General features: G+C 44.5%; 1 protein-coding gene across 1 annotated transcript; it reads right to left on the reverse strand.

Annotated features, from left to right (window-relative positions):
* Positions 1 to 1,522: 1,522 nt before the first annotated feature.
* LOC139331997 (THAP domain-containing protein 3-like) lies at positions 1,523 to 16,305 on the reverse strand. The gene is made up of 4 exons (XM_070963647.1): positions 16,225 to 16,305; positions 3,104 to 3,301; positions 2,867 to 2,968; positions 1,523 to 2,455 (listed from the first exon to the last, which is right to left on the reverse strand). Exons 1-4 carry the CDS (start codon positions 16,303 to 16,305, stop codon positions 2,342 to 2,344), a joined length of 495 nt encoding a protein of 164 aa, XP_070819748.1. The 3' UTR covers positions 1,523 to 2,341.
* Positions 16,306 to 18,725: the final 2,420 nt, after the last annotated feature.

An 18,725-nucleotide genomic window follows, 5' to 3' on the forward strand; every position in this document is an offset into this window, starting at 1 on the left:
TATTTACAATTGGCAGATCAAACAGTTCAAACAGTGCTCACGGGGACCTTCTTTTCTCTGAGGTCTGTTTATTTATTCCACTATGGAATAAGCAAGCTGCTTGTTTTATTGCTGTTTTAACATTGCAAAGACTAAATTCAAAGAAAGAGTATAAAAAAAACCCTTAATTTTGCAAACAACACAGTTAAAGGCATCTTTCACCGCTGCTGCTAGGGCCTCTGTCAGGGAAAGTGTTGTTCTTTGGTCTGAGTCTGCCAACTGGATCGGCTCCCTCATTTTGGTGGACACCTCTTGCAGTCCCTGCGATGCTAGGACCACCTCTTCAATCTTCTCATAAACGTCATCGAGGCCAGTATCTTCCCGTCAACTGGAAAACAGACAAAACCCACAACAAGCTAATTTTATCTCTACTTGTTCTCAACAGCTTCCTTATCATATTAAAACCGACCTTGTCAGTTATTACTCCTGTAATTTTAGACACTGTATTTCAAATGCACTCTTCTATGCACTAGGTCACTTGCAGGTAATTCAATTTACCTAGGAATGCACAACATCCCAAAAACATCCCAGAAACTGAGGGCATCACCTAATCCAATTAAGTTTTTACCTGGGACAATATGGTATATTACTATTTACACTTGGACCTGTATACTGGCAAAACATTTTTCAGATACATTGAGAAACACCCCAAATATGAGTTTCAGCGAGACCATCCATGAGTGCAAATGCAAATGAAAAAAATATTAATAAATACATTTAAAAAAAAATACAGTTGAAGTACCTTAATCTCCTTCTTTTAGGCCCTTGCAGCTGCAGGAAGTCCTCTTCTTTGACAGCATACACTTTCCTGGCATTCTGTTTCCAGAATGCTGATCCTGTACAGAAAGTAGTTCATTACTGGTGCAAATGTTTCAGCAGATGGGGTGTTGTGGTGATTTTCTTAAGAATCAGATTTCAATGTATGTATTAAATACTAAACTGTTAGAGGTGAAGTGCTCAACTGTACCTCTGGTTCCCTCGGAATCCATGATCTTTTTCCCCTGGCCATCAGTGAGTATGAAGGACTCTTCTTGGCCAAGGGCATCATTGACTTTACTAAGGATGCCCTCGACAGAGGCCTCAATCTCTGAAAAACGCACTGTAAGGGTTTGGCTTGTCTCCAGCTTGCCGCCAATGAGTTCAGCTAAGTAGATGTTCCTAAAATTTGATGTGAAAACAGCCCTTTGTTACTCATTTCACATTTTTTGCCATTATTGCAATGACACAGTGCATATGGTTAAATTATGCAAATATACTTGTGGGAATGGGCACTAAATGGAATACATGTCCTCTACTACTGTGCTTGAACTCAAAGTCAAGGTATAGTCCTTACTTCTATCCCACTACCTTCCAGATATTCCTTTTTTTTTTTGTTTATTCAACTACCTTTGTCTGACAGTTGCTTGTTAAAACCCCCTTTCCAAAAATAAGTGGATGCTGTATAAAATGTAAATAAAACCAAGAACAAGGTTCATTTAATCACCTTTGAAATGCCACTGCAAGAGCTGCAGTGGCAGAAGTCCTCACTGATGACGCCGAGCCAGCAGCTGCACTCGGTGGTCGATGAAATGAGAAGCGGGTGGGCTGGTAGGTTGGTTCCTCTGTGCTATGATTTAACACGGCATAATGACAAAACTACACTATCTGGAAGATCCTGCTGATTTTTTCAATAACCATATCCTCGTCCTTCATGGTGAGACGTTTACTACCACGAAATAACACGTAGCTGTCCATGTTTAGCTAAGGGTCAACCTGGTCTTGCCGCTACTGCTGCTAACCTGCCGAAACCCTCAAGGTAAAGTGAGCGACTTCGGGTCGACTTCCGGCCCACAGAAAGATTGAATATCAAAATCAAATTCTTAAAGTTTTTGAAATCTTTTTTTGACCTGAGCATAAAATCAAAGGTTCGAAAAACGAATCGTTATCTGTTTTTTGTGTGACATTGAAAAACAAACTATGGAATATCAAGTCATTTTTAATTTTACTGTTTTTTGATTATCAATTGAATATCAATTGAACGAATCATACACGGACCATCAGCCCTCCTTTGTTTTTCAATGTGAGCAAGTGGTAGCTCTGATCAAATGATGCGGGTAACGCATCAGTTACCAAGCTACCACGGCACACATGACAGGACAACTTTTTCAGAATTTGGAAAACAACAAACCCTGAAATGTACATAATGCATCATCCACAAGACCACTGAAGCGGGTAGGTAGGTAGTTATGGTCGCACACTAAGGCAGGAATGTTCACAAAAAGGGGATGGAAGCTCTTCCATTTCTTCTGCTGCTGGAGAAGACTCAAAAGCAGTTTGCATTCCTCCTCTCTTTTTCCAGACTCTTCATCCTATTCATGGCTTCCCTGAGTCTGGCTCTCAGATCATCATATGATGAAGGCAGAGCATAGGAGAGGTCCTAGTACAAACAAGGATGAAAATGGTACATCATTACATCACTCAGTGACAGTCCGTAACATCTTTACTAGTACAATGTGCTGTCCAATGTTTCACATTCTTACATTCTTAGTTTTAGCTCTGCTCAATTGTACTAGCAGTGTGTGTGTGTGTGTGTGTGTGTGTGTGTGTGTGTGTGTGTGTTTGCACACATGCTTGTGTGTGTGTGTTTGCACACATGTTTGTGTGTGTGTGAAGGTTCAATTGCAGATTCAATACTGGCATGTTTCAATATATGTGCATATGTGTATGTGTGTCAGTCTGAAAGAGTGACAGAGAGTAGTAGGTGTTGTAAGGGCACAGGGGAGTGACAAGAAGTTTGAATATAACCAGCTTGCAGCTGTTTGAAGCATAGCTAGCACTTATTACTCACAACACTAGGCACAGGCAGGGGTTCGGTCTCCTGGACAAGCTGGGTACAGTTCGGTGACACGGTCTTCTGTGCCTTCTCTGAGGTCTGAGACGTAGCCAAGGACTAAAGTTAAGGATGAAATATAGAAATAGTCTCACAGTGTAAAACTAAATACATCACTGACTCCTTCACATTCAGAAAGGGAAAACATTGTTAGCATAGTGTGGCACTGAATGATCTAATCCTTACAGCCTATACACCTACCCTGTGGAGATGAGCTGGGAAACTGAAGACAGAAGGAAAAGCTCCATCTCTGATCCTGACTGTCTGACCTGTCCTGTCAAAATCCTCTGGTCTGAAGTGTTCATTGCAGAGCATGGATGACTGACTAGCAGAAAACCCATCCCGCCAGACAGCTGTTTCCCACTTCTTTCTGAGCTCTTTATTTTTGGGAAAGAGATAAGATAAGATAAGATAAGATAAGATAAGATAAGATAAGATAAGATAAGATAAGATAAGATAAGATAAGATATACCTTTATTAGTCCCACAGTGGGGAAATTTCAGGTATTACAGCAGCAAAAGTGGATAGCAAACATAGAGGGCATCAGTAAAAGGACATTAAATATTAAATATCAACCAAACAATATAAACAATATAAACAAGGAGTAATGAAATATGAGCAAACAATACTGGTATTGCACATTGATATGAATATGAACCATAAGTACTGACATTTCACATTGAATGATAGTACTCCTGACTGGAGTAATGATAGTGAATAGTTTCCTATATTGCACATAGGAATTGATATATTGCATTGCAAGTTGAGATACAATATCTTCACAGTATGAATGAACACAGTTAATGTGTATTATAGTGCAGTCATATTGAAAGTCTTGTGAGTGTGTGGTCTACTGGGAGCACTGCTGGTTGTAAAGTCTGACTGCTGCAGGAAGGAAGGACCTGCGATAGCGTTCCTTCACACACTTTGGGTGAAGCAGTCTGTCGCTGAAGGAGCTCTCCAGTGCTGTTAAAGTGTCCTGCAGAGGGTGGGAGTCATTCTCAATCATGGATGACAGCTTAGCCATCATCCTCCTCTCTCCTACAACCTCCACTGAGTCGAGGGGGCATCCCAGGACAGAGCTGGCCTTCCTGATCAGTTTGTCAAGTCTCTTCCTGTCAGCTGTCGAGATGCTGCTCCCCCAGCAGACCACTCCATAAAAGATGGCTGATGCCACCACAGTGTCATAAAAGGTCTTCAGGAGTGCCCCCTGCACTCCAAAAGACCACAGTCTCCTGAGCAGATAAAGTCTGCTCTGGCCTTTCTTTTAAAGTGCAGTTGTGTGTCCAGTTTATTGTTCAGGTGAACACCCAGGTACTTATAAGATGTCACCATCTCAATGTCCGTTCCCTGGATGTTCACCGGTGTCAGGGGGCAGAGTGTTCGTCTGCGGAAATCCACCACCAGTTCTTTGGTTTTCTCTGCGTTGATCTGAAGGCAGTTCCACTGGCACCAGTCCACGAAGTCCTGCGTCAGTTCTCTGTACTCTCTGTCATCCCCATCGATCCACGATTGCAGAGTTGTCAGAGAACTTCTGCAGGTGACAGGTGGGTGTGTTGTATGAGAAGTCTGCAGTGTAGAGGGTGAAGAGGAACAGAGTCAGGACCGTTCCTTGCAGTGCCCCTGTGCTGCAGACGACCGTGTCGGACACAGAGTCCTGGGTCCTCACGTACTGTGGACGGTTGGTGAGATAGTCCAGAATCCAGTGTGTGAGGTGATGGTTCACCCCGGTGTGCTTCAGCTTGTCCCTCAGAAGTGCAGGCTGAATGGTATTGAAAGCACTGGAGAAATCAAAAAACATGATTCTCACAGTACTCCTAGGTTTCTCCAGGTGAGAGAGAGCTCGGTGTTGGAGGAAGATGACGGCGTCGTCCACCCCAATGCCAGGCTGGTAGGCAAACTGAAGTGGATCCAGCGATGGGCTCACCAAGGGGCGGAGATGAACAAGGACCAGCCGCTCTAGGGTCTTCATTAGGTGGGATGTTAGTGCCACCGGCCTGTAGCTGCTGAGGTACTTGGGGTGCGGAGTCTTAGGCACCGGTACCACGCAGGATGTTTTCCATAGCCGTGGCACTGTCCCCAGCTTCAGGCTCAGATTGAACATGCACTCAACAATCCCACACAGCTGATCTGCACAGGACTTAAGGAGCCTGGAGCTGATGCCATCTGGGCCAGCAGCCTTACTCGCCTTGATCCTCCGGAGCTGGTTTCTCACCTAGGTTGTTGTGAGGGACAGGTTGGTGCAGGGGGGTCTGTGTGCTGGAGGGTGTGGGTAAGGGGGTTGAGTTGATGGGATGAGCAGTGGGGGGTGGCTGTGAGCTGAGTGTTGCAGAGGGGGAAAAGAGGGGCTGCAGCATGGAAGACTGGGCTGGGGGAGGGGCAGATATCTGATCAAATCTGTTGAACAATAAGTTCAGGTCATTCGCCCACTTTTGGTCCCCTGCAGCTTGAGAGTCAGGTTCCTTGTGGCCAGAGATGGTTTTTAGGCCTCTCCAGACTCCACTGACATTTTTCTCCTGCAGCTGAACCTCCATCTTCTTTCTGTAGTTGTTTTTCCCCTCACGGATCTTCCATCTCAACTTCTACTGCACAGCCTTCAGCTCATCCTTATTTCCTGACTTAAAGGCCCTCTTCTTCTCCTTAAGGAGAACCTTTATGCCAGGGTTAATCCACGGTTTGTTGTTGGAAAAACACCATACAGTCCTGGTGGGTATGGTGTTTTCCACACAGAAGTTAATATAATCCGTAATGCAGTGTGTGAGACCCTCAATGTTCTCTCCATGAGAATCACAGAATTCCTCCCACACAGTTGTCTCAAAACAGTCCCTCAGAGCCTCGTCAGCCTCGTCGGACCATCTCTTCACTGTGCGGGACACAGGTGGTTGCCTGTGCACGAGAGGTTTGTACACAGGCAGGAGATGAACCAGGTTGTGGTCGGATCTTCCCAGGGGAGGGAGGGGTGATGAAGTGTATGCCTCCTTGGTGTTGGCATAACACAAGTCCAGTATCTTATTGTCTCTAGTTGCAGCATGTAACATACTGGGTGAAGGTGGGCAGAGTGGAGGATAGAGAGGCATGATTAAAGTCCCCAGAGATAAGAAGGAGGGCCTGGGGGTGCTCTGTCTGCAGCCTGCTTGTGACAGAGTGGAGAACATCACAGGCTGCCTCAGCCTTAGCAGAGGGGGGAATATACGCAGCTATCGCGATAGCATGCGAGAATTCCCGCGGCAGGTAATAAGGCCTCATGCTAACGGCTAACAGTTCAATGTCCTTGCAGCACAGTTGTTCTTTAATAGTAATGTGTCCAGAGTTACACCATCTGTCATTCACAAACACTGCCAGCCCTCCTCCTTTCTTCTTACTGCTCTCTCTCGTCCTATCTGCTCGCAGCAGCTTAAAGCCGTCCAGCTTCACGTCCGTGTCTGGATTCAGCGGAGTCAGCCACGTTTCCCAGAACATCATGAGGCTACACTCCCTATCGTCCCTCTGGTGCCAGGTCAGCGCCGCTAATTTGTCCAACTTATTGGACACTAGGCACTGTCCCCGTCTGCCACGCGATGCTGCAGAGGCGTGTCAACCAAGACAGTCCTACAACATCCAGAGACTTGAGGTACTCAGGGCGGATCTCATCCACTCCCGGCGCTTTGCCACCGAGGAGCTTGCGAACTGACTCAGTGACTTCAGCCCCGGTGATGAATGAATCGACCTCCAAGTCCCCAGTCTCTGCTTCCTCTACGGAAGACATGACAGAGGGATTGAGGAGATCCTCGAAGTATTCCTTCCACCGCCCGACAATATCCCCAGTCGAGGTCAACAGCTCCCCACCTCCACTGTAAACAGTGTTGACAGAAAGCTGCTTCCCCCTCCTGAGGCGCCGAACGGTTTGCCAGAATTTCCTCGAGGCCGACCGGTAGTCCTCCTCCATGGCCTCCCCGAACTCCTCCCAGACCCGAGTTTTTGCTTCTACAACCGCCCGAGCTGCCGCACGCTTGGCCTGCCGGTACCCATCAGCTGCCTCAGGAGTCCTATGAGCCAACCAGGCCCGATAGGACTCCTTCTTCAGCTTGACGGCATCCCTTACTTCCGGTGTCCACCACTGGGTTCGGGGGTTGCCACCACGACAGGCACCGCCAACTTTACGGCCACAGCTACGGACGGCTGCATCAACAATGGAAGTGGAGAACATGGTCCATTCGGACTCAATGTCTCCAACCTCCCTCGGGATCTGGTTGAAGCTCTCCCAGAGGTGGGAGTTGAAAACTTCCTTGACAGCGGGTTCCGCCAGACGTTCCCAACAGACCTCACGGTACGTTTGGGTCTGCCAAGTCTGTCCTGCTTCTTCCCCTGCCAGCGAATCCAACTCACCACCAGGTGGTGATCAGTTGACAGCTCAGCCCCTCTCTTTACCCGAGTGTCCAAGACATACCGCCAAAGGTCAGATGATACGACTACAAAGTCGATCATTGACCTCCGGCCTAGGGTGTCCTGGTGCCACGTGCACTGATGGACACCCTTATGCTTGAACATGGTGTTCGTTATGGACAAACTGTGACTAGCACAGAAATCCAATAACAAAACACCACTCGGGTTCAGATCGGGGAGGCCGTTCCTCCCAATCACAGCCCTCCAGGTGTCACTGTCGCTGCCCACGTGAGCATTGAAGTCTCCCAGCAGAACAATGGGGTCCCCGGTTGGAGCAGTTTCCAGTACCCCTCCCAGGGACTCCAAGAAGGCCGGGTACTCTACGCTACTGTTCGGCCCGTAGAACGAAACAATAGTGAGAGACCTATCCCCAACCCGAAGGCGCAGGGAAGCGACCCTCTCGCTCAGCAGGGAGAACTCCAACACATGGCGGCTGAGCTGGGGGGCTATAAGCAAGCCCACACCAGCTCGCCGCCTCTCACTGCGGGCAACTCCAGAGTAGAAGAGAGTCCAGCCTCTCTCAAGGAGTTGGGTTCCAGAGCCCAGACTGTGCGTGGAGGTGAGCCCGACTATCTCTAGCCGGTACCGCTCAACCTCCCGCACTAGCTCAGGTTCTTTCCCCCACAGTGAGGTGACATTCCATGTCCCCATAGCCAGAGTCGTTGTCCAGGGTTTGGGTCGTCGGGGCCCCCGCCCACGACTGCTACCCATTCCACATAGCACCGGCCCCTTCTGATCCTTCCTGCGGGTGGTGGGCCTACGGGAAGGCGGGCCCACGTTGCTCCTTCGGGCTGTGCCCGGCCGGGTCCCATGGGCAAAGACCCGGCCACCAGGCGCTCGCCTGCAAGCCCCAACCCCAGGCCTGGCTCCAGGGCGGGGCCCCGGTGACGCCAATCCGGGCGACGTACGCTTCTTTGATTTGATATCTGATTATTATTTTTCCAAAACTTTCAATGCTGCTTTCAACGGCTGTTTCTCACACAGCCCAACTAGACAGGTGATTCTGCACTCATTTGGGGTCACTAGGTCACATGACCCCAGAGCTATTGAGCATAAATAACGCAATTTTCATATTATATCTGATTATTATTTTTCCAAAACTTTCAATGCTGCTTTCAATGGCTGTGTCTCACACAGCCCAACTAGACAAGTGATTCTGCACTCATTTGGGGTCATTAGGTCACATGACCCCAGAGTTATTGAGCAAAAATAGAGCATTTTTCATATTATATCTCATTATTATTTTTCCAAAACTTTCAATGCTGCTTTTAACGGCTGTGTCTCACACAGCCCAACTAGACAGGTGATTCTGCACTCATTTGGGGTCATTAGGTCACATGACCTCAGAGCTATTGAGCAAAAATAACGCAATTTTCATATTATATCTGATTATTATTTTTCCAAAACTTTCAATGCCGCTTTCAACGGCTGTGTCTCACACAGCCCAACTAGACAGGTGATTCTGCACTCATTTGGGGTCATTAGGTCACATGACCTCAGAGCTATTGAGCAAAAATAACGCAATTTTCATATTATATCTGATTATTATTTTTCCAAAACTTTCAATGCCGCTTTCAACGGCTGTGTCTCACACAGCCCAACTAGACAGGTGATTCTGCACTCATTTGGGGTCATTAGGTCACATGACCCCAGAGCTATTGAGCAAAAATAGCGCAATTTTCATATTATATCTGATTATTATTTTTCCAAAACTTTCAATGCTGCTTTCAACGGTTGTGTCTCACACAGCCCAACTAGACAGGTGATTCTGCACTCATTTGGGGTCATTAGGTCACATGACCCCAGAGCTATTGAGCAAAAATAGCGCAATTTTCATATTATATCTGATTATTATTTTTCTAAAACTTTCAATGCTGCTTTCAATGGCTGTGTCTCACACAGTCCAACTAGACAGGTGATTCTGCACTCATTTGGGGTCACTAGGTCACATGACCCCAGAGCTATTGAGCAAAAATAGCGCAATTTCCATATTATATCTGATTATTATTTTTCCAAAACTTTCAATGCTGCTTTCAACAGCTGTGTCTCACACAGCCCAACTAGACAGGTGATTCTGCACTCATTTGGGGTCACTAGGTCACATGACCCCAGAGCTATTGAGCAAAAATAGAGCATTTTACATATTGTATCTGATTACTATTTTTTCAAAACTTGCAGTGCTGCTTTCTGTTAACAGTACATCAATGCTGAACAAAAGTTGGTGTATCTGATTGATCCCGCACAGAGCGCAACAGAGCAGGCTGACTCAGAAGACGCAGCAAAAAAAATTCTGGTAATTAAGATGGTTTACCTGTCCAGCACATTTGTAGCTATTTTAAAACTTCATGTTTTTGCAAGATGGGTTTTTTCTCAGAATTCTGATAACCCAGATGTTCAGTCCTGGTTCTGCTGGATCAGAGTGCAGCTTTTGACATGGTTGATCATGGCATTCTTCTTGACAGGCTCAGAGACTTGCAGTGGTTCGCCTCCTATCTCAGTGAGAGATGTTTCTCTGTGACAGTTGTTCCTTTCAGTTGTGATCCTGCTCCTCTTCTCTATGGGGTTCCTCAGAGTTCAGTGCTGGCACCAACACTATTTACATGCTCACCCTTGGTCATCTCATCAGCAGCTTCCCGGATGTCTCCTATCAGTGTTACGTGATGACATCCAGCTTCATTTCTCCTTAAGTCCTGACAACATGCAGAGCCTCGGCATTCTGCTGGAATGTCTGGCCACCATTGAGGGTTGGATGTCCAAGAACGTCGTGCAACTCAATGTGGCTAAAACTGAGGTGTTGATCTTTCTCCTGACAGTGTAGGTGCCAGGGTTCCGGAACATCTGAGGTCTCTGATAAGCAACGTCCATCCCAGTGTGGGGAAACTTGGTGGACTTCCTGCTCCTGCTCCTCATCGCCGGATTATTCCTCTTCTCCATGTCGAGTTTGATCAGTTGGTTTGTAAGTACATGTCTTGTTGTCTGTTCACTTCCTCAGAGAAAGTTCGTTTTTTGTTGTCCCTTTTCTCCAGCCATTTATTGTGCTGTGTTTTTCTTTGTTTCAGTGCCTGTCTGCCACTTCCACGCGTGCCTCGATCCATACCCGCTTCGTCGGTGCTCCCTTTGTTCATCCACTCTGTTTGAGTGCGTCTTTTGTTTGCTTCGTCTACCACTCCGTTTGAGTGCGCTTTTTGTTTGTCCATCATTCCGCTCGTTGAGCGTGTTTTCTGTTCTACGTTTTGTTAATAAATTTCTCCTTGGTTTTACACAATTCCTGTCTCCTGGTTCTGCATCTCTGGGTCCTAACACTTGGCGGCTGCAAAGCCTTAACATCCCCAAGCTCTAGCTGGAGATGGCTGTTTATGCATTTGTCTCCTCCAATATGGACAACTTTACCTCTCTCTACACATGTCCCTTCCACGTCTACAGCCTAATGACTGGTCACCTGCTCTAGGAAGCCTGACACAGTTGATCATGGCATTCTTCTTGACAGGCTCAGAGACTTGGCAGGTGTTTCAGGAGCGGCCCTGCAGTGGTTCGCCTCCTATCTTAGTGAGAGATGTTTTTCTGTCACAGTTGTTCCTTTCAGCTGTGATCCTGCTCCTCTTCTCTGTGGGGTTCCTCAGGGCTCAGTGCTGGCACAGACACTATTTACATGCTCATTCATGAGCCCCATCTTGGCTGACCTGCACTGGCTTCCTGTCTCCTTCAGAGTCCAGTCCAGGTTGTTCCTGATCACCTTTGAGGCTCTCAATGGCCCCAGCTCCATTTGTGACCTCCTCCACGACAATGACCACACCCCAAAACATTCCCTTAGATCATCTGACCAGGGCCCTCTGGTGGTTGATGACTAAGGATGAGCAGGCATCTAAGGTTGTGGCACCCCATCTGTGGAACTCTGTCCCTCAGGGTTGAGGATCCTCTTGTAGACAGCTTTAGGGGGCCCCTTAAGACACACCTGTTCAGGCAGTCTTTGTGATCCAGGCCTTTGGCATGGATGACACACGACTAATGCTGTGAGACTCCTGACTAACTATCTTATTTCTTCTCAAACTTTTTTTATGCTTTGCAAGACTCCTGATGAACTAACATATTTCTTATCAGATTTCCTGCATGCTTCGTGGGACCCCTGAGTAACTCACTTATTTCTTTGCTGATTTTACTTTTGCACTTTGTCTGCATTTATGTCTTTCTGACATGTTAATTTATACTATTTAAATGACTTTGGGAAGCATTTTGTGCACTCCCGCTGTGAAGATTGTTTCATACATACTTTTTCAGAAAAGTTTTTTAGATGTATAATGTATGAGTAACTTATAATAATAAATAAGTAACTTAACTTATAACTTTTCGGATGCAGTGAGTACTTCAAAATGAGTGACTGGGTGGATGTTAAGTGGAGAGGCGGAGTGCTAAAACATCCATTCCAAAGAGATGGGTCCAGCTGTGGAGTTATTGTCATTAAGGTTTATCAAACACTTTAACAATCTAAGGCCATCTAGTTTTTTAAAGGGATTAAATTGTTATTCCAATTGAAGTTAAATTGTTGTAAGACGTTGCAAGTCTCTGAGCCTGTCAAGAAGAATGCCATGATCAACCATGTCAAAAGCTGCACTCTGATCCAGCAGAACCAGGACTGAACATCTGGGTTATCAGAATTCTGAGAAAAAACCCATCTTGCAAAAACATGAAGTTTTAAAATAGCTACAAATGTGCTGGACAGGTAAACCATCTTAATTACCAGAATTTTTTTGCTGCGTCGTCTGAGTCAGCCTGCTCTGTTGCGCTCTGTGCGGGATCAATCAGATACACCAACTTTTGTTCAGCATTGATGTACTGTTAACAGAAAGCAGCACTGCAAGTTTTGGAAAAATAATAATCAGATATAATATAAAAATTGCGCTATTTTTGCTCAATAGCTCTGAGGTCATGTGACCTAATGACCCCAAATGAGTGTAGAATCACCTGTCTAGTTGGGCTGTGTTAGACACAGCCGTTGAAAGTAGCATTGAAAGTTTTGGAAAAATAATAATCAGATATAATATGAAAATTGCGCTATTTTTGCTCAATAGCTCTGGGTTCATGTGACCTAATGACCCCAGATAAGTGCAGAATCACCTGTCTAGTTGGGCTGTGTGAGACACAGCCGTTGAAAGCAGCATTGAAAGTTTTGGAAAAATAATAATCAGATATAATATAAAAATTGCACTATTTTTGCTCAATAGCTCTGGGGTCATGTGACCTAATGACCCCAAATGAGTGCAGAATCACCTGTCTAGTTGGGCTGTGTGAGACACAGCCGTTGAAAGCAGCATTGAAAGTTTTGGAAAAATAATAATCAGATATAATATGAAAATTGCGCTATTTTTGCTCAATAACTCTGGGGTCATGTGACCTAATGACCCCAAATGAGTGCAGAATCACTTGTCTAGTTGGACTGTGTGAGACACAGCCGTTGAAAGCAGCAATGAACGGTTTTGAAAATTAATATTCATATATTTCATAAAAAATGATATATCTTGGCTCAATAACTCCGAGGTCATGTGATTTGTTGACTCCAAATCAGTGCTGGATCACTTGAACAGACAGGCTGGCTCAGACATAGATATGTATAGAAAGGCTAGATGTCTCAAGGCGGAGTCGGCGGCGTCGTCACTGGCGGCCATCTTAGGACAGGAGACCGCGCTGCTGCACCCTGTTGCTGTGGACGTAAGGTGAGTGATATATGCAAACTTAAATGCTCGTAGCTCGCTGAATTCTTGACGGATTTACAAACGGTTTGGTTTATTACAAACCTTATTAACGTGGCTATGATTTATGCTGCTGCTGATGTTTAAATTGTAGCTTCACGTTTTGAGAAACGCTTAATATTGCAGCGTAGCTGTGTGTTTCATGGCTGCCCTCAACTCAAAAGTGATACCAAAGTCGACATTTTCAATTATTAACAGGTTTCCTAAGACCAATAACGTTTCTTGACAACCTAATCTTTTGTCTAAATGTCATTTTGTGGACGTGGTTGTATTTATTTGCTGGCTAGCAGTGAAGAGGTCGTAAGTGAGTCACCAAGCAATTGTAAATTGGTGGGAGAGGCAGGATTAGTCTTACGTTTCAACATAGCTTTGAGTTACACATGATTTCCAAGTGGTTTGGTTTAGATTAGATTAGATTAGATTACTTTGTTGGTTTTTTGTTTACAGAACTTCTGATAACGATATTATGAAAATGCCTGATTTTTGTGCCGCCTACGGCTGCACCAACGCACGGAGCCTCCAAACAAGGACGCGTGGGATCACCTTTCACAAGTAAGATATGAAAATATTATGACTATTATTAGGATACTCGTTATGTACAATACACGTTCTGCTACTCAGGAACAGTGTGACTGAGACAATATTACAAGATTGCCATTGGCCCTGGCTTTTCTTCCACCTACTCTTCATCTTTTTATTCTGATCATTTTCTTATGTCTAATTCTCAATATCTACATTGGCTACATATATTTGCATACATGCAGTACATAGAATCAAAATGATAATATATTTTATACTGTATTTTTGTTCATACCCTCAATGTTGAAGGAAATAAAGGTGGAAGGTTAACAATCATTTATATCTGACTACTATTTCTCCCATTTGTAAGGTTTCCCAAATGCAGCGAGCGCAGGAGACAGTGGAAGCGTGCCCTGAGAAGGGATGGTTTTGTGCCTACGATAGATCACTGCTCTGCAGTGAACACTTCAGCAATGAAGATTTTGACAGGACAGGGCAGACTGTCAGACTCAAAGCTGGAGCTGTTCCAACTATCTTCAACTTCCCTGTTCATCTTCAGAGGGTATGTGTATAATTGGCCAACTAGAATACAAGGTGTTAAAGATGGATACATCGATATTTAAATGTGATTTAATGTCTCACTCTCTGCAAGTTTAGCAATACATAATGTGTATTACAGATCAATTGAATATTTAACTATTTTTTTCAGCCGGTAGCACCAAGAAGCACAACCGCTTCTAGAAGAGCAGGAGAAAACCTGCCCATGGACCCCCCAGCAACCTCCGCCTGATATTGTGAGTATTTGTACACATGAGGAATGTCACTAACAAATGAACTAACCCTAACCCTAATTAACTTCATTATATATTTATTTATTATTTATTGTATTTTTTTTTCCAAAGCCACAGGCAGCCACTGGAGAGAGGCAAAGGAGTCGGAAGAGGAAGGCCCCTGACCACCAGTATGCATTCCCTTCCTCTCCAAAGGCTCTTAAGGCCAAACTTGATGCAGCCATGGCAACAGTGCGTAAACTTCAGTGGGAGAAGAGCAATGCCTTGGCAAGGGTAAGGAGGGCCAAGAAGAACATGAAGGCTCTTCTGGAGGAGCTGAAAGCCAAGAACCTCATCAATGAAGAGCTTTGATACTGATGGAAAGATAATTAATGTTTTTTTTTTTTTTTGTATTTGCTTGATTGCACATTTTGAACTGTTTTCTAATTGAATGCATCTGGACCTAAGTAAAAAACAAACAAAAAAAACAAAGACCCATCTCTTTTCTCTTATTTTACAGAACATAAATACATAAATTTACACATGTATTTAATAATGTAAATATTAGTAATAAACTAAATTGCACTATTTCATGTTTCATGTATCTTATAAATATTGACAACATCATTACTGTGTGTGTATGGGTATACCTATTACTTTACCTGTCTAGTCTACTTAATATTATACTATTTTCATAGTAAACTCCGTGGTTATAATTATTCACAAGTATGCAGTGAAATAGCCACATCTCTGACGTTTATGACAAACCAAGCCGTTTGAAAATCGGTTGAAAATTGAGCAAAATATAGTTATTTCAGCACTATATGCACAATTGACTTTAATGTTGTGACTGGACGAGCAGTCCTGTCCCAAGATGGCCGCCGTGTGACGACGTCAGTCCCCATTGGCTCACAGCGCCGGTAAGCTATCTAGCCTTTCTATACATATCTATGGGCTCAGACACAACTTTTAAAAAAGCTTTTAATGGTCTCCAAAATTAGATAACATAGTTATTATAAACTGAGATTTTACCTCAATACCCTGAAAGTTATATGACTTGATGACTCCAAATCAATGCTGAATCATTTTAACAGACACGCTGCTTGAGACACGCCTCTCATAAAACCCCGAATTGTGTCAACATTTTGTCGTACAATATATTTTATTTTGAAAACCGGAAGTCGGTCCATTTGATCGTTGTAGCAGAAAGTCTCGGCATTAGCTCCGGAGCTACCTTGATAGTAGCGCTCACTGAAGACGGGGAAATTACGGTAAAGGCTGCAATACGAGCGCACTGCATATTCAGGAGCGGCTGGCTTGACCAAGACGCAGCGAAAGACGGCTGACTTGACCGCGGTGTTACAGAGCATCAACAGCTGATCCCTACTGTAAACAATAGGGCCCTGGCGTACGGGGTCCCCAGACACGGTCATAAACAATGAAAAAAGCAAGAGAAAGACCAGAGCAATCACGGCGACTTTGGTCTCCATAATGCTCCGATCAATTGCGAACACGCACGTGATAATATATTAAAGAATAATAAAAGAAGACAAAACTAAAACAGAAAAATGCTGTAAGTGAGCGGGAGCTGCTGTGACAGGCTGCCACTCGTGCGGCGCCGGCAGTCACTACCTACAGAGAATATGAAAAATTAACCAACTAACAACAATCAGCGTAATTACTTCGGGCCACTTTATTCAGGAAAGACTCCGTTGTTCGGAGGCTGGTTTCGCGCTGGAATCCCTACTATTTATATGCGGGACTTCATGTTATAGCCACAAAGTCAGCATTTTTTTCTGGACGTAAAGTTATGTTATAATGACCACATACAATCAAACGTTTTTTTGTTTTTTCACTCTTACCTGTGAAAGGTAATCCCTTGCGATCGAGTCTGGAGCGTAAACCTGTTGGTACAATTCCATGCTGCACAAGAATGCGGCATCTTTTCTATTAGCTCTTTCCACATTCAATATGGTGGCGATGTTGACGTAGGACTCCAGCGCTCAATGCGGCGTCTACGTGTATACAGGTGCTGGTCATAAAATTAGAATATCGTGGAAAAGTTGATTTATTTCAGTAATTCCATTCAAAAAGTGAAACTTGTATATTATATTCATTTATTACACACAGACTGATATATTTCAAATGTTTAGTTCTTTAATCTTGATTATTTTAAACTAACAACTAATGAAAATCCAAATTTCAGTATACTATAATATCACTTAAGACTGATACAAAAAAAGGATTTCTAAAAATGTTGTCAATTTAATTCAATTCAATTCAATTTTATTTGTATAGTGCCAAATCACAACAGAAGTTGTCTCAGGACACTTTCCATATAGAGCTGGTACAGACCAAGCTCTTTTATCTACAGAAAACCAACAATTCCCCCATGAGCAAGCACTTGGCGACAGTGACGAGGAAAAACTTCCTTTTAACAGGCAGAAATCTCGGGCAGAACCAGACTCTGGGTGGGCGGCCATCTGCCTTGACCGGTTGGGTGAGAGAGGGAGAGCAAGAGAGGGCAACTGAAAAGTATAGACATGAAAAGTATGAGCATGTACAGCACTCAATACTTAGTTGGGGCTCCTTTTGCCTGAATTACTGCAGCAATGCGGCGTGGCATGGAGTCGATCAGGCTGTGGCACTGCTCAGGTGTTATGAGAGCCCAGGTTGCTTTGATGGTGGCCTTCAGCTCTTCTGCGTTGTTGAGTCTGGCATCTCGCATCTTCCTCTTCACAATACCCCATAGATTTCCTATGGGGTTAAGGTCAGGGGAGTTTGCTGGCCAGTCAAGAACAGGGATACCATGGTCCTTAAACTAGGTACTGGTAGCTTTGGCACTGTGAGCAGGTGCCAAGTCCTGTTGAAAAATGAAATCTGCATCTCCATAAAGTTGGTCAGCAGCAGGAAGCATGAAGTGCTCCAAAACTTCCTGATAGACAGCTGCATTGACCTTGGACCTAAGGAAACACAGTGGACCAACACCAGCAGATGACATGGCACCCCAAACCATCGCTGACTGTGGAAACTTGACACTCGACCTCAGGCAACATGGATTCTGTGCCTCTCCTCTCTTCCTCCAGACTCTGGGACCTTGATTACCCAAGGACATGCAAAATTTACTTTCATCCGAGAACATGACTTTGGACCACTCAGCAGCAGTCCAGTCCTTTTTGTCTTTAGCCCGGGTGAGACGCTTCTGACGCTGTCTCTTGTTCAAGAGTGGCTTGACACAAGGAATGCGACAGCTGAAACCCATGTCTTGCATACGTCTGTGAGTGGTGGTTCTTGAAGCACTGACTCCAGCTGCAGTCCACTCTTTGTGAATCTCCCCCGCAGTTTTGAATGGGTTTTGTCTCACTATCCTCTCCAGGGTGCGGTTATCCCTATTGCTTGTACACTTTTTTCTACCACATCTTTTCCTTCCCTTTGCCTTTCTACTAATATGCTTGGACACAGAGCTCTGTGAACATCCAGCCTCTTTAGCAATGACCTTTTGGGAATTGCTCTCCTTGTGCAAGGTGTCAATGATCGTCTTTTGGACAACTGTCAGGTCAGCAGTCTTGCCCATGATTGTGTAGCTTACAGAACTAGACTGAGAGACCATTTAAAGGCCTTTGCAGGTGTTTTGAGTTAATTAGCTGATTAGAGTGTGGCACCAGATATCTTCAATAATGACCTTTCCCACAATATTCTAATTTTCTGAGATACTCAATTGGGGGGTTTTCATTAGTTGTCAGGTATAATCATCAATATTAAAAGAAGTAAATACTTGAAATATGTCGGTCTGTGTGAAATGAATGTATACATTATACAAGTTTCACTTTTTGAATGGAATTACTGAAAATTTTTTTTCCATGATATTCTAATTTTATGACCAGCACCTGTATGTCTATGAGCTTAATGACGAGCTGATCATTTGAATCAGCTGCATAGCTGCAGCTGAAGCTACGTGTGTGTGTGTGTGTGTGTGTGTGTGTGTGTGTGTGTGTGGGAGAGGAGTGCTGAGAGAACTACTGAGGCTCAGAGGTTGCCACGGCAACTTGAGCTGTTTGCCACTGATGATAGGGGCCCCTAGACAGACAGACAGGGGCAGACAGAAACATGGAGAGTAATGGGTGCCTCTGCCTCTGCACTGGTCTGACATCTGGACTTATGCTGACAAAATGGTAGCTCCTATCAGAAAAAAACACAGACCGTCATCGCTGTCAGGACTTCCTGAACGATTAGTGTAATTTTGGTGTTTCTACAGTCAATATTTTGCAGACACTTGCGAGTTTAAAACTCTTTGTATTGAAAATCTTGAAAATCTTTGTATTGGAGTCAATGAGGAGCAGAGACAGATGTGGCCGCACTTAG

The sequence above is a fragment of the Chaetodon trifascialis genome, chromosome 6, assembly GCF_039877785.1.
Source record: "Chaetodon trifascialis isolate fChaTrf1 chromosome 6, fChaTrf1.hap1, whole genome shotgun sequence".
Taxonomy (NCBI): Eukaryota; Metazoa; Chordata; class Actinopteri; order Chaetodontiformes; family Chaetodontidae; genus Chaetodon; species Chaetodon trifascialis.

What these genes read in the sequence shown, in the direction of transcription:
- LOC139331997 (XM_070963647.1), bottom strand. Translation starts at nt 16,305, where the DNA reads ATGCCGCATTCTTGTGCAGCATGGAATTGTACCAACAGGTTTACGCTC. An exon ending in AAGGGATTACCTTTCACAGG is followed by an intron (nt 3,302 to 16,224) that starts TAAGAGTGAAAA and finishes TTATCTTATCTC; the next exon opens with TTTCCCAAAAATAAAGAGCT. An exon ending in CCCTGCCTGTGCCTAGTGTT is followed by an intron (nt 2,456 to 2,866) that starts GTGAGTAATAAG and finishes TGTTTGTACTAG; the next exon opens with GACCTCTCCTATGCTCTGCC.